This window comes from Pleurodeles waltl, chromosome 12 (genome assembly GCF_031143425.1).
Source record: "Pleurodeles waltl isolate 20211129_DDA chromosome 12, aPleWal1.hap1.20221129, whole genome shotgun sequence".
Taxonomy (NCBI): Eukaryota; Metazoa; Chordata; class Amphibia; order Caudata; family Salamandridae; genus Pleurodeles; species Pleurodeles waltl.
In genome coordinates this window covers 636,461,628-636,487,077 of record NC_090451.1, presented here as the reverse complement: position 1 = coordinate 636,487,077, position 25,450 = coordinate 636,461,628, and the positions used below count along the sequence as shown (strand labels likewise).

General features: G+C 47.5%; 1 protein-coding gene across 2 annotated transcripts in view; it reads left to right on the top strand.

The window, feature by feature from the left end:
• Positions 1-25,450, top strand: part of LOC138268455 (cytochrome P450 2C28-like) — a 126,899-nt gene that overhangs the window by 96,860 nt on the left and 4,589 nt on the right. The window contains exons 6-7 of one of the 2 annotated variants that reach the window (XR_011200004.1): positions 24,359-24,546; positions 25,178-25,319. Coding sequence is in view for 1 of the 2 variants with exons in the window: in XM_069218108.1 (XP_069074209.1) it covers positions 23,263-23,430 (168 nt within the window). In the remaining variant the exon portion in view is untranslated. The other variant, XM_069218108.1, reaches the window with a different exon arrangement.

Genomic DNA, 25,450 nt, shown 5'->3' with positions numbered 1-25,450 from the left:
ATATCATCAAGATAAGCTGCACTGAAGCTTTCCAGGCCTTGGAGAACTTTGTTCACCAACCTCTGTAATTTGGCAGGTGCAATCTTTAGTTCAAAGGGCATCACTGTGAAGTGATAGTGCCCACTAGGAGTGGAGAGTGTAGTTTTTGGTTTGGCATCTTCTGAAAACTTGATCTGCCAGTAGCCAGTAGTCAGGTCAAAAGTGCTCAGATACTTGGTAGAAGCCAGTGTATCTATGAGCTCATCTGTCCTTGGGATAGGATGAACATTTGTTTTAGTCACTGTATTGAGACTCCTGTAGTCCACACAAAGCATAATCTCTTTTTTGTACCGTTTTGGGAGTGTGGTTTTGGGACAAGAACTACAGCACTAGCTCAGGGGTTGTTAGAGGACTCAATGTCTCCCAGGTACAACATATTTTGCACCTCAGATTTGATGCACTCGCTGACATGATCAGGCTGCCTGTAAAATTTACTTTTAATAGGCAATCTGTCACCTGTGACAATGGTGTGGTCACACCATATAGTTGAACCAGGGTTCAGGGGGACCATTCAGAGAACTGTCCCAGGAGGATTCATCAGTCATCTTTTTGTGACTCAGAGAGGCAGTCTGCAAGCACAACCCCATCTACTGAGTCACCCACTGTATTGTGGGAGAAGAGGCCAGGGAGACGGTCACTCTTCTTCCTGTCCCTCATCAGTTGCCATGAGCAAGGTCATGTCAAATCTGTCATAGTATGGTTTCAGGTGGTTTAAATGAAGCACCCTGTGGGGGCTTCTAGGAGTGCCTAGATCCACCAAGGAGGTGACCTCACCCTTTTTCTCCACAATAGTGCGTGGTCCACTCCTTGTGTCTTGGAGTGCCCTAGGAGCCATAGGCTCCAGGACCCAAACTTTCTGTCCTGGCTGATACACATTAAGCACAGCCTTCTAGTCATGCCATTGTTTTTACAACTCCTGGCTGGCCTAACGTTTTTGGAAGCCCTCTTCATGTACTCGGACATCCTAGATCTGAGGCCTAGTACATAGTCAACAATGTCCTGTTTTGGAGGCTTGAGAGGTTGCTCCCAACTTTCTTTTACAAGAACAAGGGGACCCCTAACAGGGTGTCCAAACAGAAGTTCAAATGGGCTATAGCCGTCTCCTTTGTGAGGATCCTCCTTGTAGGGAAAGAGGAGGCAAGGTAACAGGACATCCCACCTCCTTCTGAGTTTCTCAGAGAGTCCCACTATCATGCCTTTTGTATTAAACCTCTCAACTAGTCCATTTGTTTGTGGATGTCAAGGGGTGGTTAGTTTATAAGTTACACCATACTCCTTCCACATGGCTTTAAGGTAAGCAGACATGACATTTGCACCCCTGTCTGATACCACCTCTTTAGGAAAAAATCACCCTGGAGAGAAGTCCCATGAGGGCTTTGGCCACTGCATGAGCTGTAGTGGTCCTAATAGGAATGGCCTCTGGATATCTGGTGGCTACCACCAGTATGAATTTATTGCCAGAGGCATTTAGAGGGTCCAGGTGGCCAACAATATCCACCCTAGCCCTCTCAAAGGGCACGCCTACTACTGGTACTAGAATTAAAGGGGCCTTTGGGGTGCCACCTGTCTTGCCACTGGCTTGACAAATAACACAGGAGTGACAAAACTCCTTGGTGTCTTCTGACACATAGGGCCCGTGAAAGTGAGGGACATGCCTGTCTCCAGTCTTGCTTTGCCCCAAGTGGCCTGCAAGGGGAATATCACGTGCCAAGGATAATAGGAACTCCCTAAACTTCAGACGGATAACCAGTCTCCTGGTGGCACCCCATTTAGGGTCCCATGCTTCTGAGTATAGGAGGCTATTATCCCAGTAGACCTTATGGGTGCCACTGATATCCCCTGCCTCTTGTGCTGCAGCTTACTGCCTTAAGCTCTCCAGTGTGGGACAGGTTTTCTGTTCCATACAGAGTTCCTCCCTGGTGGGCCCCCCTGCACCGAGAGCTCAGCTGTGTCAGCTTGGCGCTCGTCTACTGTAGGTTCCACCTAAGGAGTAGATTCTCCTCCCTCAGGAGTTCAATTGTTACTGGAGGCTGGAGCAGGGGGTACCTTTTTCCCATTTCTGCTCTTCTGTTTAGGATCCTCCTGGGCCATTGTTCTAGGTTCCAAAGTTCCCTGTTTTTATTTTCTTAGCCTGTGCTCTGGTGAGGGCAAAGATGTGCCCAGGGATGTCCAGCATTGCTGCATGGGCCTCCAATTCCACTTCAGCCCAAGCTGAAGTCTCCAAGTGATTACCTAACAGACATTCTACAGGTAGATCAGAGGACACTACAACCTTTTTAGGGCCAGTAACGCCCCCCTGATGAAATCAATAACTGCCATAGGGTGGCACAAAGTGTTATTATGAGCATCAATCACTTGGTAGGTGTGACCAAGTAGGTTTTGCTCAGGAGACACCAGTTTTTAAGTCACTATAGTCACACTGGCACCTGTGTCCCTGTTGGCCTTAGACTCAACACCACTGATTAAGGGATGCTGCCTGTCCTTACCCATATTAAGGGGACAGGCAGCTAGAGTGGCAAAGTCAGTGCCCCCATCTGAGACCAACACAGCCTCTGTGGCCTCCCAGACTAGTCCATATCCCACTACAGTCCCCAAGGTGAGCCCAGCTACACTTGTGGACTAATTACTACTAGTGTTATTACCACCTCTACTGCCATTGCTAGGGGCACTAGAGGTAGATGTGGTATTAGTAGTTGTGGGGGGCTTGGTGACTTTCTTAGGACAGGAGCGTTCTCCTGCCCTATGGCCTTTGTTTTTACACATGTAGCACCAAAGCTTCTTAAATTTGAGGAAGAGGATTTATTCCCACACCCAGAGGAGTTTTGTGGGCCTGATGAAGACTTTAGTTTTATCTTTGTCCCCACCCTTATCCTGATGCTTACTTGCTACCTTCTTCTTGTAGTCAGCCACTGTGTGAGTTTTCTTGCTCACCCTGGTGCAGACCCACTTGTCTGCCTTTTTTCCCAATTCTGGCATGTTTATAGTGAACACCAGCGTGTGCAGGAGGTTTGCCGTAGTCTAATGGTGGGAGATGACTTTCTGGGGCGTGTCCGCCCTCAACAGCCAGTCAAGGTAGGGAAAGACTGAAACCCCCAACCTGAGCAGGTGAGCTGCAACTACTGCCATCACTTTCGTGAACACCCAGGGGAGCTGGTAAGGCCAAAGGGAAGCACGGTAAATTGAAAGTACTCGTGACCTACCATGAATCCTAGGTAACGTCTGTGGGCAGGCAAGACGGGAATATTGAAATAAATGTCCTGCAAGTCCAACACTACCATCCAGTCTCCTGTGTCCAAGTCAGACAGGACCTGAGCCAGGCTGAGCATTTTGAACATCTCCTTCTGAGGGAGAGCTTGAGGGCCGAAAGGTCTAGGATAGGACGTAATTCCCTGTCCTTTTTGGGCACCAGAAAGTATTGGGAATAACCACCACAACCTACTTCTGGCACAGGGACCCTCTCTATGGCTCCCTTGGCCAAGAGAGACGCTAAATCCTTGTAGAGAAGTGCCAGATGATCCTCCGGTAAGTGGCCATAGGATGGAGATATGGACAGAGGGGCAGTCTCGAAGGGGAGGGAGTAGCCCTTTTGGACAATCTGCAAAAGCCAGTCGTCCGTGGTGATGGATTCCCAGTGGGGCAGGTGATGGCGAATCCTGGCAACTGGACTGGGTTGGGGGAACGGACTAGGAAGGCTTGGAGGCTGTAGCATGGGTGGGGGTGGACTGGGCAGACCTCTGGTTCCCTGTCCCACAAACCTGTGGGATTCTACATCCCCAGCCACGCAGGGGCTAAACAGCATGGGTGGCAGGGTGGCTGGGAAAGGGATGCGACAGGGAGCCCCTTCCTTGGCCACAAAAGGGGCGAAAGGTGGACTGTTGGGGATGAGGGGCAGTCGAATGGACGAGGGACCGAGCTGTAGCCCCGGTGTCCTTGAACCTCTCAAGCGCCGAGTCCGCCTTGTCACCAAAGAGACGGGTGCCATCAAAGGGCATGTCCATAAGGGTCTATGGACATCCCCTGAGAAACCAGATGTCCTCAACCAGGTGTGGCGCCTCAAGGCCACCGTCAACGCAACCGATCTACCCAAAAGAGTCAGTTGTGTACAGTACACATTGAATAGTGAACTTCGCAGTGTCTCTCGCATCAGCAACTGCTTGGGAAGTGATAGTCCGGGCCTCCCCCTGTATTTGCGGCAAGACGTGCTCGACCGTATCCCACAGGGAGTGAGTACAATGGCCCAAAAGTCATGCGGTGTTCACTGACCGCAACGCCAGACTGGAGGAAGAAAACATCTTCTTCCCAAGGTGCGGAAGGGAATGCGCCAGATGACGAGGATGCCTAGATAACAAGGCTCTCAAGCATGGAATTTGGGACAGGAATTTAGGGTCGTTCGAGGCGGGCCGATTGTGGCGAGCGATGGACCTGTTCACAGGAGCCCCTGTGCGGAGTCTGGACCAAGTACAGAGTAAGACATCAATGAGGGCTTCATTGAAAGGAAGGAGAGGCTCAGATGTGGAAGGCCAAGGACCTCAGCCACCCTACTGACAACCATAGAATAAGTGGCTCCCTCTGCCGTAGCCACGGTAGGAGGAGAAAGCATGCCAGCGTCTGGAGAAGTATCCAGACCGCTGGCCTCACCCAATTCCTGTGCCCAGTCCATGTTAGGGTTGTCCTGGTACCCATAAGGGTCCAGGGACCCCTCTAATCCGTCTCAGTATTCATAGAAATAAGAAAAAGGGTCTGAATCCAACCTGGGGTGAATAGAACCCATCAAAGAAGAGGGCGTCGTCCGCCGACGCCGCTCCGAATCAGAGTCATCAGGGATTAAAATCGGGTTGATGCCGATCGTGGGCACAACTGACGTCGGGAGTGTTGATGGTGAACTGGCAGTGGAGAAGGTCGAGATGGTACGATCGGTGTCGGTACGGATCCGGTAGGGGATCCAGAAGGGACCTCAGAGGCCGGGGCCAGAGCTGCAGGTGCGGAACCCAAAGGGGTCCCAGACAAACCCCCAGGGCCCGAAGGCACCGAAGGGGGTGGAGGAAGGGAGGGGGGGGGGCAGACTACACAAAAATTAGATGCATGGCCTCATAGAATTCTTTCAATGGGGCAGGGGTCGCTCTGGCTCCCCAAAAAGTCGGGGAGGCACGGAGTGGACCCAGAAGTAGCCTCCCAGAATGGAGGCCTCGAGCATCAACGCTTCTCCTGTGTCACATCAGCTGAGCGATGGGGTGAAGTCGAAGGTTGTTTAGCCTTCTTCGACTTCTTTTCCTCTTACCTGAGTGACCCGAAGACTTGGAGGATGACGAGTGGTGGTGACTCAGCGAGAGGTCTTGAGACCTTCTTCTCGAGCGAGACCGGGATGTGACGGGGTGTCCCCGTCACAGTTCGCTCCCGATGACGTATCGGACAGTGCCGATACGTCATTTCCGCGTCTCCCCGTTGCCGGGGAAACGCGACGAGAGCGAGGCTGGCAGCCTCGCGTTGCCGGGGAAACCATCATGGTTTCCCGGCATGGAGAGGGTAAAAGGAAAGACGCGCCGCACCGAGGGAGAGAGCCCGTCGGACAGGAGGAGAGCAGGAGAACCGAGGAACTCACCAGCGAGGAGGAGCACCCGAGAGTACTACCGAATTGGAAGGAAGGACGAGGAAAGCCTGGGGAGCCCGAAGAGACCGAACAAAGAAACCCTTAGAGGAGAGTGCAGACGGAGGACTGCTACAACGCCAGCCACGACCCTGTAGGGTCGTGGCTAACCAAGGTACGGTCCTTGTGGACGCCAAAGAGGGGCATAACTAAAAAAAGGACTGGGGAGGGGATATAGAGGAGGGGGAGGAAAAGGAGAAAAGGGGAATTAAGAAGGGGCACAGCAACCAGCACCTGTGTGGCACCTTTACAACACCCCTATTAGGTTTTTGTTTTGTGTGGACACATTTACTTCCCCACTTTCTCACGACCACCCAACCCCTCCTTGTGTGTTTACCTTGCTTCCCCAGTCCATGCTAGGAAAAGAGGACAAACCCTATTATAGGACCCTATACTTACCCGGCGTTTTGTCCTTCTATTTCCGGTACCATCCTGGATTCCCCTGAGACGCAACCTGAAAGAGAAGAAAACAATTAGAAGACAACACCAATCCGGGAAGGGGAAAAAGCAGACGGACAAGCTCACAAGTGCGGGAAGAACAACCACCACCATCATAACCCTTTATTGCTATCAATTATTTAGAATAAACCACTTATATAATCAACTCCATACCTCTCAGTTGCCTTTATACTGTTCGAACTGTCACACGGGATTGACGCGGAGTCGAGCGCTGGGCCGATATAAGCTTGAGGGAACGCTCCCTCAAGGCCTTCGGGTGCGAGGTCACACTCCAGGCACCACAAACAGACCCGGTGTGGATTTGTCACCGACATCATGCGGTGACAGGCCTAGCAAAGTTTTAAACAGGTCTCGGGGGACATCCTCAACGCACCAAGAATTCACCAAAAACTCAGCAACAGTCAAAATCAGTCAAAAATGAACCAGGGTAGCTCTCTCCAGATCAGTGCATAGTGCGGAAAGAAAATAACGCCCACGGAGTCACCAGACGCCACCTAACGACACTCAAGGGTACTGCTCGAAGAAAATTTGCAGGATCCAGTTTTGACGACCGGGGGAAATTCTAAGGTGGGGAATCTGAAACTGGAAGTCTCTATCAGATAGAGTACCTTTATTTTTGTAACACTGAGTGTTTTCTTTCATGTGTGTAAGTGTTGTGTGACTACAGTGGTATTGCATGAGCTTTGCATGTCTCCTAGATAAGCCTTGGCTGCTCATCCACAGCTACCTCTACAGAGCCTGGCTTCTAGACACTGCCTACACTACACTAATAGGGGAGACCTGGTATAAGGTGTTAGTACCTTAGTTACCCACCACATATCAGTGAGGTGAACTTTAAATGACGCATGTACCAGTTCTGATTTAGACAGAGATAGTAGGTAAGGTAGAATCTGAGCAAAAACGTCTCCATTTGAACCTATAGGCTCTGTTGGTGGAATCAGCCCTCACCTTGGATAATAAATGCTTGAACTCGTTGAATTCAGAAGCCATGCATGCAATTGGAGAGAGGTGGAATGTGGACGGAGGATCTACTCTTTGTTCATGGTTAATAGAGTTGACGCCACAGGCAGGCGATGGGTTGGTTTCCAAGAGCAGAAGAAGTTGTGTGAACCAGTGTTGTCAGGGCCTGCATGGAGCAATGAGGATCAGGTGGCACGGTTCTCTCTTCATTTTCATTAGAATCCTGGAGATGAGAGGTTATGGGGGAAAAGCGTAAACAAAGATCCCTGACCATTTTATCGAAACGCATTCCCCCATGACCCTTTCTGTGGTTTCCAGTTGGCGAAGAACCGTCTTTTTTGGTTCTCTTTCGGCGCAAAGAGATCTAAATTTGGTGTGGCCCATCTCTGGAATATGAAGTCGAGAATTGGTTGATTGGAGTTCCAAATCATGGCAGGTTAGGCTGGTTCTGTTAAGGATATCTGCTAGATTGTTCTTTCTCTCTGGCAGATGCTTCGCCTTGATGGACATACAGCGTTGTAGTGCCCATTTCCAAATTCTCTGAGCCTCTAGAGAAAGAATGTGAGACCTTGTTATCTCCCTGCTTATTAAGAAAATGCATGCAGGTGGTGTTGTCTGTTTGAATGAGGATGGATGATGTTTGTATCCTCGAAAGGAATGATTACAGTGCCAGAAAAATGGCTCTCATTTCTAGGAAACTGATGTGCATTTTGGAAAGAGAGGCACTCCATCTGCCCCTCCTTTGGAGATCTTGAAGATGGGTTCTCCGACCTTCCAGGAAGGCATCTTTGGTGATAATTGTAGGAAGCTGGCCTGGTGTGTGGTGGACACCTATGGTGTTTGCACCTTATACTAGGTCCAGCAAACACCTATTAGTTAGTGAGACAGCGTCTAGGAAGCCAGGGCTCTCCAGTGGTAGCTGTGGTGAGCAGCGTAAAGCACTTGCAATACCACAGTTGTCACACAGTAACTTATCTCACATGAAAGGAACCACAGAGTGTTGCAAAAATAAAGGTGCTTTATTACAGTAACACTGAACTAGATTACTTATAAGCAGTCCCCCAACTGGAGGTAAGACTACACTATATACACACGTAGTAGGAATTAGCATATGAAAACAACAAGGATTAGCAACAAATAGCAGAAAATAGCTAGGGCCTTATAGGGTGGTGTAGGAAAATGCCACTGTTGGCATGGTCACCCCCGCCACTTTTGTGCCTAGTGTTGATGCCAGCTTTGATGGAAGTGTTCTGGACCCTGCAAACCAGGCCCCAGCACCAGTGTTCTTTCCCTAAAACTGTACCTTTGTTTCCACAATTGGCAAAGCCCTGGCACACAGTTAAGTCCCTTTAAAAGGTACCCCTGGTTCCAAGGGCCCTGTGGCCAGGGAAGGTCCCTACGGGCTGTAGCATGTATTATGCCACCCTCGGGTATCCCTCATTCAGTACATGCACACTGCTTTGCAGCTTGTGTGTGCTAGTGGGGAGAAAAGACAAAGTCAACATGGCACTCCCCTCAGAGTGCCATGCCCACAAACCACTGCCTGTGGCATGGGTAAGTCACCCCTCTAGCAGGCCTTACAGGCCTAAGGCAGGGTGCACTATAACACAGGTGAGGGCATATCTGCATGAGCACTGTACCTCTACAGTGTCTAAGTCAATTCTTAGACATTGTAAGTGCAGGGTAGCTATACTGAGTATATGGTCTGGGAGTCTGTCATTACGAACTCCACAGCACCATAATGGCTACACTGAATGCTGGGAAGTTTGGTATCAAACTTCTCAGCACAATAAACCCACACTGATGACAGTGTGGGATTTATTGAAAATGCACACAGAGGGCATCTTAGAGATGCACCCTGTATGTACTGCTAGTGCAAGGCTGACCGGTCTGTGCTAGCCTGCCATTTCCAGACGAGTTTCTGACCACATGGGATGAGTGCCTTTGTGCACTCTGTGGTCAGAAACAAAGCCTGTGCTGGGTGGAGGTGCTTCACACCTCCCCCTGCAAGAACTGTAACACCTGGCGGTGAGCCTCAAAGGCTCAAGCCTGGTGTTACAGTGCCCCAGGTCACTCCAGCTAGTGGAGATGCCCTCCCCCTGGACGAGCCCCCACTTTTGGCGGCATGTCTGGAGGGATAATGAGAAAAACAAGGAGGAGTCATCCCCACAGCCAGGACCACCCCTAAGGTGATCAGAAACTGAAGTGATCCCCCTCCTTGAGAAATCCTCCATCTTGCTTTGGAGGATTAGGACCAATAGGGATAGAGATGTACCCCACTCCCTAGAGGTAGTGGGCACAAGGAGGGTGTATCCACCCTCAGGGACCGTAGCCATTGGCTACTGCCCTCTGACCCTAACACACTCTAAATTTAGTATTTAGGGGCAACCCTGAACCCAGCTCTCTCAGATTTCCTGACAACCTCAAGAAAGAAGGAGGATTGCTGAGCTGAAAACCCCGAAGAGAAGAGAAGGAGACACTGACTCTGCCCTGCCCTACCGACCCGTCTCCTGCTTCAAAATGTTGCAAGAAAGAAAGCAACGCGTTCTGCAGGAACAACGACCCCTGAAAAGCATCCAGGGGACTGCCTGCATCATCAAGGGCCAAGAAACTCCTGTAGACAGTGGACCTGCCCAAAGAAGAGACCAAGAAACCAACTTTAAAGGGACTCTCACCTCACCCCAGAAGCGTGAGTTCAACTACTCTGCACCTGACGCCCCCAGCCCATGTCCAGAGAAACCAACTATCCAGAGAGGAGCCCAGGCACCTCTGACAACGTTGCCCACCCTTGGCTGGCCTCTGCACCCCCACGACGACACCTGCAGAGGGAATCCCGAGGACCCCCCTGACCGCGACTGCTCAGGACGAAGATATCGGACACCTGGAGAAGCACTGAACCTGCAGCCCCTAAGCCGTGAGAAACCGACCCACCGGTGCAGCAACGGCCAGCAGGCGGCCCTCACCGTTGCCCAGTTGGTGGCTTGCCCGAGAGGCCACCTTGTGCCCAGCCTGCAGCGCCTAAGTGACCCCCGGGTCCCTCCATAGAGTTCTATTGAGACCCCGTCACCCTGTTGGCCCACTGAACTCTGCCACCCCCGTGCCGCTGAGGGTGTTGTTTTTGTGCCTACTTGGGGTTCCTCCAGTACTCCTCCAAACCCCTCTGGTCTGCCCTCCAACAACACGGGTACTTACCTGTAAGCAGACGGGACCCGGAGTACCCCACGTCTCCATAGGCGCCCAACTTATTTTGGCACCTGTTTGACCTCTGCACCTGACCGGCCCTGTGTTGCTGGTGCTGGGTGTTTGGGGTTGCCTTGAACCCCCAACGGTGGGCTACCTATGTCCATGAGACTGAACCCGTAAGTGTGGTACTTACCTCAGAAACTGTACTTTACTTACCTCCCCCAGGAACTACTGAAAATTGCAGTGTCCACTTTTAAAATAGCTTTTTGCCATTTTAAAGAAAACTGTGTACAATATTGATTCTAATCAAAGTCCTAAGTATTACTATGCAAAGTACCTTTCATTTGATGTACTTACCTGCTAAATGAATCTTGTGATTGTAGAAATAAATCAACAAAAGAATATTTTTCTATATAAAAACCTATTGGCCTGGAGTTAAGTCATTGAATGTGTGTTTTCACTTATTGCTTGTGTGGGTACAACAAATGCTTAACACTACCCTCTGATAAGCATAACTGCTCAACCACACTACACGAATAGAGCATTAGTATTATCTATTATTGCCTCTGTCAAGCCTCTTGGGGAACTCCTGGACTCTGTGTACACACTATCTTTCACTTTGAAATAGTATATACAGAGCCAGCTTCCTACAGAGGGCGAAACCATATACTAAAATATTGGAAAGTGAAGTGAGGTCCCCCACCCAAAGATGTAGTATGGTTAGGAGGGAGCTGGGAGAACTCATCTCCAAAGGTGAGTACCTAGATGACCCCCCTGCGACCAGGAGAGCAGAGGTAAGTTACCTGGTCTTCTCATAGACTAACAAGGGGACTTGGAAAAGGAACTTTGCAAGAACAGGACCAGTCTAGTGGAACCCAATGGTGGATTCTGGAAGAAGAGGAACTGCAAAAGAAGGGGACAGAGTCCAGCCAATACAGGAGTGTCCAGGTGGGTCAGGACCCACTACCCACCCTTCTGTGGATGAAGATCCAGATCGATGATAAAAGATGAAGGCCAGCTGTAGAGTCCAGGAGCTGCAGAAGAGTCCCTTAAGTCGTGTAGAAGCTGTCCCACACCATTCACCGAGTCGCAGTCGGGTCAATGGTCAGGAGGACCACCAACAAACCTTAGCAAGTGGAAATCTGGGCAGAAGAGGATTTGCATAGCTGAAGAGGACCAGTAAAGTCCAGGGGACTCAACACTTAGAGGGGAGTCCGGGCTGACCCTCAGCAGTCAGGAGAGCCAGCAGAAGTAGTCGTAACCCCCACAGGCAACTTACTGGCAGCAGGCATAGTAAGTTGCACTGAGGCCCAGTCAGCGCACCTGGAGAGGAGTCCCACATTGCTGGAGCAGCAGAGGGGAGACTGTCCTTGCAAGGATGCAGTGCTGGGGCCGGGGCTACTTGGAGCCTGAAGATTACTCATAGCTAGAGTCAATAAGCCTTGATTGCTGCAAGAGTCGCAGTGCACAGGGATTCTGTCCTGCCAGGAAAGGCAAGGGCTCACCGTCTCCCAAGTTGGACAGAGGGCTGAGAGGACGAAGAGGACAACTCAGAACCACCACCTGTATTGAGGGATCCATGCAGTTCCAGTGGTGAGCAGATCCCAGGAGCCAGATGTCATTGCATTAGGTACTTACAGATGCAGGGGAGGTGATTCCTTCACTCCAAGGGAGACTCCTTCTTGCTTCTTTGGTGTAGCTGAAGTCTTGCCGACCCCAGAGGATGCACGGCCGTGGAAATGTTGCAATTGCTGGAAGGAGCCAAGAAACAATGTTGCAGGGCGAGGTCGTTTCGGGATTTGCAGACTTGTTTGGTTCCAGTGAGGTTTCGGTGGCCGGGAGCAGAAGGAGTCCTGGTGGTGTCTTGCACGTGGAATCAGGGGACCCACCCACAAGGAAGTCCCTAAATAGCCCTAACATGGGGCTTGGTCACCCTGCAGGTTGACCACCTATCAGAGGGAGTCTCTGACATCAGTTACCTGTCTTGACCAACCAGATCCACTCAGGGGCCTCTGCACATCTTATTTCAATGATGGCAGAATCAAGTGCCCACCAGGGAGAGCTCTGAGCACCACCCCTGGGATAGTGATGGACAGGGGAGTGGTCACTCCTCTTTCCTTTCTGTGCTTTAGTACCAGAGCAGGGATCAGGGGTCGCTGGACTAATACAAACCAGATTATGCAAGGAAAGCACCAAATGTGCCCTTCAAAGCAAGGTGGCGTGGGTAGGCTACCTCTCCCCTGGCTTGTAACACTTATTTCCAAGGGAGAGGGTGTTGCATCCCCTCTCCCGCAGGAAATCCTTTGTACTTTCTTCCCCTGCTTGAGCTGGTCAAGCAGCAGGAGGGCAGAAACATGTCTATGGGGATGCTCGCAAAACCCTGGAAGACTGGTAGGAGCAATACTGGGGGGGGGGGGTATTCTCTGGCACTAGTATTGGGGTATGATTCCAACATGTTTGATTCCAAACATGCCTAGGTTTGGAGTTACCATTATGTAGCTGGACCACGGGTAGTGTGACCTGTGGCCAGTACACCAGTAAAATGTCCTCCCCGCCCTTACAAAGTCCAGTGCATTGGAACTGGAGCCCATAGGGGCTCCTCTGCTTATGCGGGGTGCCCTCACACACAAGAACCTGCACCCTGCCCTTTGGGCTGAAAGGCCTACCACAGGAGTGACTTACAGTGACCTGGTGTAGTGAACATTAGTGAAAGGGTGCATGCACCTTTTTACGCAGGCTGCAAATGGGAGGCCTGCAGACACAGTTTGAATGTTCTCCCATGGGTGCCATAATGCATGCTGCAGGTCATCAGGGACCCCTGGTGTACGAATGCCCTGGGTACCTAGGCACCATATTCTAGACACCTACAGGGGTGCACCAGTATGCCAACTGTGGGGTGTAAAGGGTACCAAAGCAACCAAGTTTAGAGGAGAGAGCATAATCACTGGGGTCATGGTTAAATGGATCTTAGTAAAAACAGTCTAAGCACACTCAAAACAGGCAAAAAGTGGAGGTAACCATGCCAAAAAGAGTGACTTTCCTATAATAATGAAATCTGGAAGTGGAGAGAGAAATGTTGCTGGCAGATTGCCACATAGAAGTGCCTTTTTCATAGTCGGAGTAGTTCGAATTAGAGCGTTGAATGATCTAGTTACTTGGAGCCACTGCTTGTCCAACTGTTCTTGGAAGGATCTCATTCTGAGACGTGCATGAGGCAGCATGAGGATGGCTGAGGACATCATGCTGAGAAATGACTTGAGGATACACACAGAAATGAACTCTTTGTTGGACAGATCGTGAGCCTGGGATATTATGCTTCTTTGTCTCTCTGCGGGCAAGAATGCCTTGTTTTGTATGGTGCCCAGAGTTGCCCTGAGAAAAGTTATCCTGTGAGAGGGTGAGAATACCGATTTTTGGAAAAAGAGAAAACAGTTGGAGGCACATTGACGTGGCTTCTGACACCTTCTGAAGAGACAGAGCTTTTTCAAGCCAATCATCAAGATACTGAAAAGGTTGTAGTCCTTTGAGCCACAGATGTGCTGCTACCGTGGCAAGACATTTGGTAAACACTTGGGAAGCTAAACGGAGACCAAAGGGTAGGACTTTGAATTGAAAGCGAGCTCCTGCCACAGTAAAGCAGAGATATTTTCGATGCTTTGGGTGGATAGTGAGGTGAAAGTGGGCTTCTTGCAAATCGAGTGGCCATAACATCTGCATGGTCGAGAAGTTGCAATTTCTCTTGGAGAGTTACCATACGGGAGGCCTTTTTCTGTAGATTTTTGTTCAGCTTCCTGAGGTGTAGAATGCGGTGCCATTCTCCCAACATTTCTTTATTAGAAAGAAACAAGAATAAAACTCCTTTCCTCTAATGCACCCTTTTGTAGCAGGATGGCTGCTTCCTTTTTGAGTAAGTGGATTTGGGGTATAGGTGATGTTTATGGTAGATGAGGAGGTGGAAGTTGGACAAACTCCAAAGTATGGCCATATCTTATTATATCTAGAACCCACTTGTCTGTGGTAATTTGTTTCCATTGGTTGTAGTAACAAGATGTGTGTGCTTCCTTGGGTGGCAGGATAGGAGAAACTGTAGGAGGCTCCGCTGAACTGTCACTTTTTCCTTGACGTGTCTCTAGATTGTGCTGGATGCTTACGTGTGGGCTGCTGTCTGGAAAATGCAGCTTGCTGTGGTGCAGGATATCGGTGCTGCTGGTAGGTGGAACAAAATGATTGATAATTTTGTGGTTGGTACTATTGATAGCTCCCACAGAAGGCGTAGGTTTCTTTATCTAGTGCTCGATGAAAAGGTGTTTTCCTGTACTGAAGTGTTACTAAGGACCTAGCCGTATCGGTATCCGCCTCAATGGCCTGTAAGGAGTCATCTATATGCTTGCCAAAAAGCATATCGCCGTCGAAATGCATATTCAGAATCTTACTTTGTACCTCTGGCCGGAACGTGGTCGCCTTAAGCCAAACTTGGCATCTAAGGACGGCTGCACCAGCCAGCTGACAAACGGCAACGGAAGTAATGCCTATTGATTAATCAATTATTTCGGAAGCTGCTCTTTCTCCTTCTAGTAAGTTTTTGCGTGCCTCCTGTTTTTTATCATCTGGCAGAAAGTCTAGATATGGTGTGATATCTTACTAAATCTGGCGATCAGACCTCCCCAGTATTGCTAAGGCATTGGCTTCCCGCACTGTAGTTCCGGAGATCGTCATGAATCTCTTGCCTATGTTATTGAATCTTCAACCCTCCTTGTCAGGAGTGGGAGTGATAGGCACGAAGGATTCTTTGATCTCTTCTGTGCAGCCTGGGTGATCACGGAGTCTGACCTTGTATCTCCCACCAAACATGCAGGTGCATTGTTTATGGCCTTGAATTTTTTATCTATTTTGGGGGGGGGGGGGGGGGGGGTACTGTATTTGGTGCCTTCATGACCTTTGCGCCTTCTTACCATACATAGTAGATTATTGGAATCCCTCTCACAGTTCTTCTTGACTGGCCCTTAAAATGGTAAAGAAAACAGTCAGACTGCTTGACCGTTATAGGAAGGTGAAACCTAGTTGCGTCCCTTTCCATCAGGGCGTGAACCACCCATGTCCTCTGGTAGTGATTCTGCTGGTTGGGCAGGTGGAGGAGAAGGTGTGTGATTCATTCCATTCATTGCTAGAAGGTCTGGTGTCTTGAATTTCACCCTCCTCCGCATCATCATCAATTGAAGGCAGATCTTGCATTGAAGGAACGGCAATGTGTGAGGGTGGTACAACCCTTGGTGTTGAAGCAGGTATAGGCGATGGCGTTCTTTGAGGAGGAGGTGGTTGTGATCCCACAGGTGTTGGAAAACATGTACAGTACTCTATTAACATGGTGTGCAAGTCTTCTACTAATGCCACAGGAAGCTGAACCATTGATACCTGAATGGGTTCTATATATTGCTGGGTCTTGTCAGCCACACATTTTGGGCTGAATTCCTGGCGGTAATATTGGTCATATTCGTCATCATCATCCTCTTGATATTTGTCATTCAGCTGTGATGGACTGTGTGCTGGGCCAAATAAACCATCATCAGATTCTTCCAGAAAATTGTCAGGCGGTAATGGTGATACCTGCAAAAGATCTTGGTAAAAATATCTGGATGATGGTGCCTGAAAAAGAGGGATAACTTGCAAGCTTGAGAGTCATTTCATTCTAAATGATGGAGGAGTCAACAAGAAGCATGCTGTTGACGATGGAATTATATGATATGATATGATGAGGTTGTTTGTGTTGTCATCGCTGATGGTTTTGTCATCGTCGATGTAGTGAATGTCGACAATGTAGTCTTCAATGGTGGAGATGCCGTTGACGGTGGAGATGCCGTTGACGGTGGAGATGCCGTCGACGGTGGAGGTGTCGTCGACAGTGGAGGCGTCGTCGACAGTGGAGGCGTCACCAACGGTGGATATTTCGCCAATGAAGGCTTCGCCAAGGAGGCTTTCGCTGGTGTCTGAGGAATCTCCATCTAGGGAGTGGAGGTTTTTGCTACTGTCGATAGTGCAAGTTTCTTCTTTGATGGAGATTTTGATAACCGAGAAGAACTAGATGAAGGTTTTCCTTTTTGTGAGGAGATTTGGAAGGGTCCTGGTGCGTTTTCTTAGCAGCCTTTTTATGACCCTCTTGTGATCTCTCCCTCATGAGCCTCTTGTGATCCCTCCCTCTTTTTGTGCTTTTCAGAAGAGGTGTTCAGAGCTAGCAGTGTCTTCTTCTTCAGAGATGACATCAGATTAGTTTTGAGTCTCTGTAACCAAATCAACAACCTACGCTCTGTCTTTTAGGGTTTTGGTTGAAAAGGTCCTACAAATTTTGCAGTCTTTGACCTTATGCTGCGGGTAGTAGCTATATATACACAATCCTTCTAGGGATCCTCCTGGTGAAGTCTCTTCTCACCACAAGATCCACATGACGTGAAGAGGCCTTTCTTAGACGAGTTGATATGGTGAGAAATGGATGAAGATATCAGAAATGTGAAGAAATACTGTGCAGAGCTCAGGGAGGCTCCCTTTCACATGACGTGCGGTAGAAAATGTGAGCAACTCAGTCTCTCTTGCAAAGGTTCTACAGGGTGCTGTCGTCTGATTGGTTGTGACCTAGGTTAAGTTATTTTTTTACAAAAGGATATGCATAGGCTATTGCAGTGGCTATCCATTACAGTGTACTATATTAGTGTATATTGCACCGCTGTTCTAGTGATACAGTGGGACTCCCACTTCGACGACGGGGAAGATTCAAGCATATGAATCTATGAAAGATCCAATAGCGGAGAAAGCTATAAGCCAATACAACAAACATATCACAGGGTCCTTTTTCTGGTTTTTGGAACATAGTAACCATTGCCGCCCCTACTGTGAGACAAACTATGCATGTTGTTATATGACAGAGATTGGCAAAAAGTTTTCATTACTTTGATTCCACTGATCTTTGCAGTAATCACTGCCCCCACACATTTCATATTCAGAGTTTTAATCACCTTCCACACTGCATTCTGATTTTCAAGGGTCTCAAACTTTTCACCTCACCAACTATCTCAGAAGTACTTGGCAAGCTGAACCTGTCAAGGAAACCCAATTGTTTCACTCCAACAGAGTGAGCAGATATATAAAGCTGCTGGTGGAATCTCCTAAACTGTTCCAGTCTCCGTTTTTCAGTACTAAATTATACTTCATTCCTGTTATTAATTGTGCAAATATTTTTAATACTTTTATTTGTGCATTTTCTCAAATACACAGTGAACAAACGGCCATAGCAGTTGGTGTAATGTATGAAGTGGGAGTATCCAGTTGACCCCTACCTTTAATTGTGCTAATTAATTGCAGTTTGGACTCCACTTGCTGAAAGCCTATATGGTACCAATGTACTTGACTAGTCATTTTGTTAAAAAAAAAAAAATGTTTGCCTTTTAGGAGTGTGTGAGCCATAGCATTGTTAATGTGAATATTTAACTGCCCCTAAACGTACGTTTTTTGTGTTTACCTTTTAGAATGTTCAAGTCTTTTCAAAGTCATGTTGTATATTCTGCTTAATTCTTAGGTCAGCTACCAGAGAAATGCACTTCTCTAGACAACAGATTTCACCATATCTAACATGTGCTCATCCATTTCCCCATCATTATTTAGCTAAACGTACTTCCTCACCTGGTTCTTTCTCCAGTAGTTGGCATTGAGCTTCCAGTTATTCTATTTAAAGCCCCCTCGTCCCAACAGAATGATTTTAAGATAAACTCTAATGAGTTTGTGCTGGACTGATGTCCTTATGCACCATTTAACTATGGACCAGACATGGTTCTCCTTTAAACTAAAAGTTATTACTATTACTTTGAAGTATTGTTATTTATCACCTTGGTTTTGATGAATAATCTAACAGCATCTACAGGTTGGTACGTCCATAGTTGTTTTTGATGAATAATCTAACAGCATCTACGGGTTGGTACGTCCCTAGTAGTATATTGTTTGCTATGAATGGCAGTGACAACACTTGTTTCTGTCCGACATGAAGGATCAAGAATCACCAAAGAATCTCCCAGATGTGCTACATAGATATAAACCAAGAAATGTGACGGGGTGCAGCCCTATCATACATCTCTGTATGTGCCAATATATGTATTGTGGAAAGCAATAAGACAGTGGATTCAAGCTCTAAATGCATGTGCTTTCCCAGAGTTGAAGATTAGCTTTAGTCCTGTTAAGCATCCATTCACTGTGCCTATGGACTGGACCTCTTAAAATAGAGGAATGGAAATCTTGCGTTTATCAGTGTAATCTTTGAAAGCGTTAAGTGGACATGAGTTAGCTGTACCAGGTGTTTTTTAAGGTGGAGGGGGAATATGGTTATTGTGGCCCTTCACCATGCCAGCAATTTTCTATAATGAGTTTTGAGTGGTTGCTGTGAAAGACCTAGGCATTTTGTGTTCTTCACCAATTTATGTGGGAGTGTGTCAGTCTCAGCAATATAGTGTTCATGATGCTTCTGATTCTTGTGAGGATTGTTTTTGTCTTGGTTTTCATTATTTTTTGTGAAACCAGTGATGGTCATTGGATGCTGTTAGTCTTTAGGATGAGATGCAGTTCCAGGCCGCATGCCAAAATTCTGTAGGTTTAATAGTTGCTGATCCAGGGGAGAAAATTGGTGAGGATGAAACTGAGTTATTGTTGCTTAGACCTTGAAGGGGTTCCAGCTGAGAGCTCCAAGTATATGGGTTTACTGGGTGGGGATGTGGAGAAGGGTGCTAACTGTCTCTCAGCTCATATTCTGGTAAGTGGTTGGGGGACTTGCAAGTTGGGGCGGTGTGAGCTAACAAAATTCAAAACTCAGATGCACTGGGGTATTCTGGTGTTAGTACTTTGCAAATAAGGAAAAAGTCTGGTAGTAGAATGCCTTTCAGTGACTTTGACCCACTCTTCATGTGTGCTGTGATGGTGAAGGTGTTATGGGGTAGAGTTGTTTAGGATGGTAATCGGTTTGGATGTGTTTTTTAAGAATGTGAATAAATCGATGCAGGTAAATGGTATGTATCTATGTCATATTTGTAAAGCGCATTCCGACTCACAAAGAGCATCGAAGCGCTAATGTAGAAGGTGAGAAAAGAGGGAGATAGCAAAAAACAGACAATAGTAAGAGAAAAAATTACTTAAAAGTACAAACCGGGGTACAAAATGGATGCTATCGGGAGAAGAGCCAAGTTTTAACTAGTTTCCTGAACCTTAGGTAAGAGGGTTCTTGCCTGATATTCAAGGGAAGCGAGTTCCACCCTTTGGCAGCAGCCACAGTGAAAGCTTTATCCCCCCATTTAGCTTTATAAGTACGGGGAACCTGAATTCGATAGGCTTTGGAGGACCTCAGGTTTCTCTTAGGAGCATGCCAACAGAGCCTGGCGGTGAGGTAGCGAGGACCGATCCCGTGAGTAGCTTTATACGTTAGACAGAGCGATTTAAAGATGACGCGCTGAGCCACCGGAAGCCAGTGTCATTGTTTGAGGCTCTCTCTGACTGATACCTGCCGTGAGAGGTTGAGAACCGCTCTAGCGGCTGCGTTCTGGACCAATTGCAATTTGTTGATCAAGGCCTTGTCCAGATTAAGGAATAAGGCATTGAAATAATCTACCTTAAACATCACCAATGCTAAAATGGCAGAGACTCTCTATTCATGCTGGAGATAAGGAAAAGATTTCCTGAGCATTTTAATGAACCAGAGGCATGTCTTTAAGGTGTGGTTTACCTGATTTTTAAAGGATAAGCGATCATCAAAAAGAATGCCCAAATTCCTACTGACAGTGGTGGGGACAGGAAGCACGCCACATTCTGAAGGCCACCAGCGTGAGCTCCATAACTCTTTTCCTGGTCCGAAACAGAGAATTTCAGTTTTGGTGGCATCCATTTTAAGCCATTTAGTCTTCATCCAATTGCTAACTGCTTGCATACAGTTGTTGAACCGGTCCGCAACCTCCTCCCAAGGCTTTTTGATTGGGATGATAAGCTGAGTATCGTCTGCATAAGAGGATGGGATGAAGCCAAAAGAGTGAATCAGATAGCCAGCGGGGCAACATACACATTAAACAGAGTGGGACTCAGAGAAGATCCCTGTGGAATCCCGCAGGGTAATAGATAAGGTGTGGATCTAAAGTCGCCACAACTTGCAGTGGTCCATCTGTTAGTAAGAAAAGATTCCAGAAGCTTAAGGGCTCGCTCTCTAATCCCTACTTGACAAAGGCGGGACGTCAATAGGTGGGGGGAGATGGTATCAAACGCCGCCGATAAATCTAATATTACTAGGATGACCCCTTGACCTTCTACCAGTCTCCGAATAGCATCAGAGGATGAAATCAAGGCCGTTTCCGTACTATGCGCCTTTCTGAAATCATGTTGAGAGGCGTCAAGGGCTCCCACTTAAGAATTCAGCCAGTTCCACATTCAAGATTTTCTCTAAAATCTTTGCCAGATAGGGAAGAAGTGCTATTGGCCATAAATTGTTTAGGTCCTGGCTGTCGCCATCTGGCTTCTTCTTAAGGGGAACCACTATGGTTTCTTTCCATAGGGAGGGATACACCCAAGATATCAGAACCTCTTGAAAGATAGGAGCTAACGCCCGAGCCATCAGGTTGGGGGCCAGTTGAAAAATAGAATGGGGGCACGGATCCAAAGGGAAACCTAACTTAATTTCTAGAATCCTCTTTCTAATACTGTCATGAGATGGGATATGGAAATCAGATAGAACTTTACAGCTAGCTTTGGAGTCGGTAGATACCCTAGAGGGGAGTTCCGTAGAGATCTCATGAGGAGCAAAATTTGCGTGTATTTGGAGAATTTTGTTCTCAAAGTGCCTAGCAACCTTATCACAGAACTCCTGAGAATTTTCCAGATCGAATGGCCTAAGGGGAGTGGATAATGCCTTTATCTCCTTAAATAGTTCTCTAGGGGCATTTAATGCCTCCTTCACTTTGGCAGTATAGAAATTAGGTTTGGCCTTAAAACGCGCCGCTTTGTAAGCCTTGAGGGTGGACTTTAATGCAGCTCTTTCCTCTGGGACTGGGTTTAATTTCCACCGGCGCTCCTGTTGTCGGTACTTTCTCTGGAAAGATTTAAGTTCGCTCGTAAACCAAGGTTGACCAAGCTTGTTCCGGCTGCAAGGACCCCGGATCTTTGGGGGAGCCAGTTGAGTCATGGCCATTTCAACCTCTTGCTGAAAACTGTCAAGCAGGGGCCGAGCTAGCTTCTTGGGCCTATCCCAGGCCTCTTCTAAGGCCGGAACTAACTCTTCCACTTTAATCTGCTTCCATGGCCTAAATACTTTGCTCTCCACCTCATACAGAGCAGGAAAGTGCGTGATGTCAAATTTAAAGTTTAGCAGATGATGATCCGTCCAACTTAACTGGGTATTGGTTAACACCAGCTGTAGAGAAGTACGAACAAAGACCCCATCTAATATATGTCCTGCACTATGGGTAGCTGCCGAGTCTCTGAGGGACCAATCCAAGGCCTCCATAAGATCTAAGACCTCCCTAACCACTGGAGTGCAGATCTCGTCAAAATTAATATTAAAATCGCCTATTATAATTGCCTTTGGGGACAAAACCATAGGTTCTATCAGCTTAACCCAAGATTGGACAAAGTTTGTAGGAGGGCCCAGCGGTCGATAAATCAATAGGCCCTCCAACAGTACTCCACTGTTCTGAGAGATCTTAAAAGCCATTGTCTCTCATGTTTCAGCGGCGGGACCAGACCAAACGCACACAAGAGTAGCCCTGCAGATAATAGCCAAGCCCCCACCCCTATTGTGGGGTCTATATAATCTGTAGTAGGTATACCCTGGGGGAGATGCTGCAACAAAATCCGGGTCTGATTCTGTTTTGCCCCAGGTTTCTGTTAAAAACAATCAATATGCCAAATATCAATAATTTCGCAGATTTCCAGTTTGTGCTTGGGGAGTGAGCAGAAATTTAACAAGGTGTACCGGAACGGCTGACCTTGAGCTACCGTATTTTCCTGAGCTGCCATTCCAGACATCAGAGGCCTCCTAAGCTGAGCTCTGGCCTCCTTCAAGGTTAATGGAGCTTGTACTGTCTAATTACATTCCTCACAGGTCCAAGCGCCCCGTAATCGGATGGCGCCTTCTGCTTACAGGGCATATTCTTAATCTTGATTTTGCCGCTATAACCCTGAGGGGCCGCACATTTTAAAAAATGGGCAGAATCTCTGGCCCCTGGACCCGTTCGGGCGCAGACGGGCTTGCCTTAGACACGGCCGCTCAGCTGGATTCATTTATAGCGCCGGGCCAAGAGCCCGACGTCAGCTGGACCGCTAACTCGCAGTACAGAGTCTCTGATGGCTGGAAGGAGGGCTCTAACTGACCCTCACTTCTGGTTCAGGCTCTAGAATGATGCCTGGCTGAAGAGACGACAAAAAAAGGTAAAAAAGCCCCAGTTAAAAATAAATAAAAACGGTGCTCCCCCAGGCAGTGTTTCCCCCACCCTATTGTAAGTATATTTAAAAAGTTGAAAATAAACTTCCCTCATGCCGCGCAAAGCAGCCGAGTGACACGCTCTCCTTCAATGTGCGGCCACTCAGCTGAATTCATTTATGGCGCCGGGCCAAGAGCCCGATAGCTGGACCGCTAACTCGCGGTACAGAGTCTCTGATGGCCAGAAGGAGGGCTCTAACTGACCCTCACTTCCGGTGCAGGCTCTAGAATGCCTGGCTGAGGAGACGACAAAGAAAGGTAAAAAAGCCCCAGTTAAAAAAAATAAAAACAGCGCTCCCCCAGGCAGTGTTTCCCCCACCCTAATGTAAGTATATTAAAAAAGTTTCAAAAATTGTACATTCCTATATACATCACTGGTGTTTGAAAGTTACGTGGCCCTGTGTACAAATTATAGAAAATGCTGTCTAGAGTCGGTGTCACGTATGAACATACTTGTTTGTACTTCCCTTTTCCTGTATGATGATTGTAGCAAAACTCAAATCCAGACTCCACATTCTCGTCTGAAAATCTACAAGCTTGCATTGCTGACCTCTTTGTAGCTGGGACAGACACAACTTCCACCACTCTCAGATGGGGGTTTCTGTACATGATCACCTACCCAGACATCCAAGGTAGGATATGCAAAATGGTGACCTAAGGCTAATATATACAAATTGATACCTAAAGTACTAGATACACAATAACAGTCTGTGTGTGAAGTTGGCACAATATATTTTATGCAACGTTAAGGGTGAATGCCTTCTGATGATGATCTGACTTCTACAGTGAATAGCAGCAGATAATTTAGAAGAAGCTTAACAGGGATAATAGGGAAAAAAGCAAGGCTGGTTTCTGACTTTAAAAGAAATCTGCACAAGCCAGGGTTTTAAAATTCCTAAGTACAGGATAAATTCAAAAGGTAGTAGCAGTCGGGAAATGGACAGCCAAGGACCAGAAGAGGAAAATGAAAAGGAGACAGATTTGTTCTTGCATAACGATGAATGCATTGTGAGATTCTAGGGGTGTGTAGTGCTCCAAGCAAATGACATGACATGCTGTTGTATATTACCATTCCTCTTCTTACCTGAAATGAAATGAGAGTTCACTGGTCTGAAAAGTAATGCTAAGCCGCAAGGTTATGACAGGAAGGAAGATCCTTTTGAGCCCTTTCTTTGGATGGAGTGCATCCATGGTATCCTTCATCCTGTAACAAACTGACCATAGCTTGGGGGATTATGTTGGTCCAATTTACTAAATATAGTGCTGAGGGTAGTTAAGTAGGATCTGAGGCATGAGGTTGAGATACACATTGAAGGATCTTTGTTGTCCCATTGTTTTGGAAAGGCAGGTGATTTGCGTGGGAGGAGTCTGATTCATTGGCAGAGCTGTGTTTATTCTGTATTAGCAATGCAGTGCTGAAGTTACAGTTTGGAATATTGGTAGCATGTCTCAGTTTGTTTGGTCGTAGGACTCCTCACCATATGCCACCATATTGACAGGCGTGGGAGGCAATTAAGGGGTGTTGATGATAACACCACTATCACTGAGCTTGCCTTCTCTTCTCTACCTCACATCTCTGATGTTAGTCCGGTGCCAGTAGGAGATCGAGCAAGTGGTGGGCTGGGGCCACCTGCCTGCCTGGGATGACCGGCTCCAGATGCCCTACTTGGAGGCTACTATCAATGAAATTCTGCGCTTTGGGAACATCAGCCCTGCTGGAGTTTTCAGAGAAGTCACCATGGACACCACTCTCCGAGGTTACCACCTGACCAAAGTGAGTACCCAGAAAATGACTGAAGCCAATCTCCGGTTCAAGAGAACTAAGTAGGTAAAGCTATAGAGGAAGTGAATTAGATTTGGTACCCTAAGAAAGATACACTGAATTCTCAAATACGTGCCACTACATGAAGATTTACAAGCTAGATCATTTGCATTTAAGCAAACCTCTGGGTCCCTGCATGCCATTGTAACCAAATCAACAACACCTGTTTTCCCACTTGTGCTCTGTAAACATACCTGTAGACGTGCCTTAAACTATGAAGTGAGTATTGGCACATTAGATATCATTCAGGCCTACAATGCTTCCTTGCAATTGTTTTATCGTCTGAGTCAAAGTGATAGAGAAAGCGTAATAGGTTGAAAGTGACATTGTCACTAGAGTCAAAATGTAAAATAAAAAACTGGGTGATGCTGTAAGATGAGGTATTTCACATAATGCTCCACAGGTAATGATTTAATCCCACCAGTGTGCATGCTGTCTCTTGGATGTTCTTCAGTTGCACTGATTCTCTCCAATCCCCTGGTTCTTTTTGTATGTCATCCCAGGTTTGTTCCACAGTTTTCTTAAAGTTGCATCCTCTATACCTGAGATTTTGTTTAATGCCTTTCATTTCATCTTCGTTCAGGGCACCTCTGTGATCTCTAACATGACCTCCCTTTTCTTCGACCCTTTGGTGTGGAAAGACCCCAATCACTTCAACCCCCAGAACTTCCTAAACGAGCAAGGACAATTTGAGAAGCCAGAATCTATGATCCCTTTTTCTGCAGGTGAGTCAACTCTGGAAGTTTTTGGGTGGGAATTTTATTTTGTAGGCTTCCAGCCTCAGACATGATGTGCTTTAGGTGACTGGGGAACCTAACTGGTTGATGTTGAATGGAAGCATGGACAGTCTACCTAT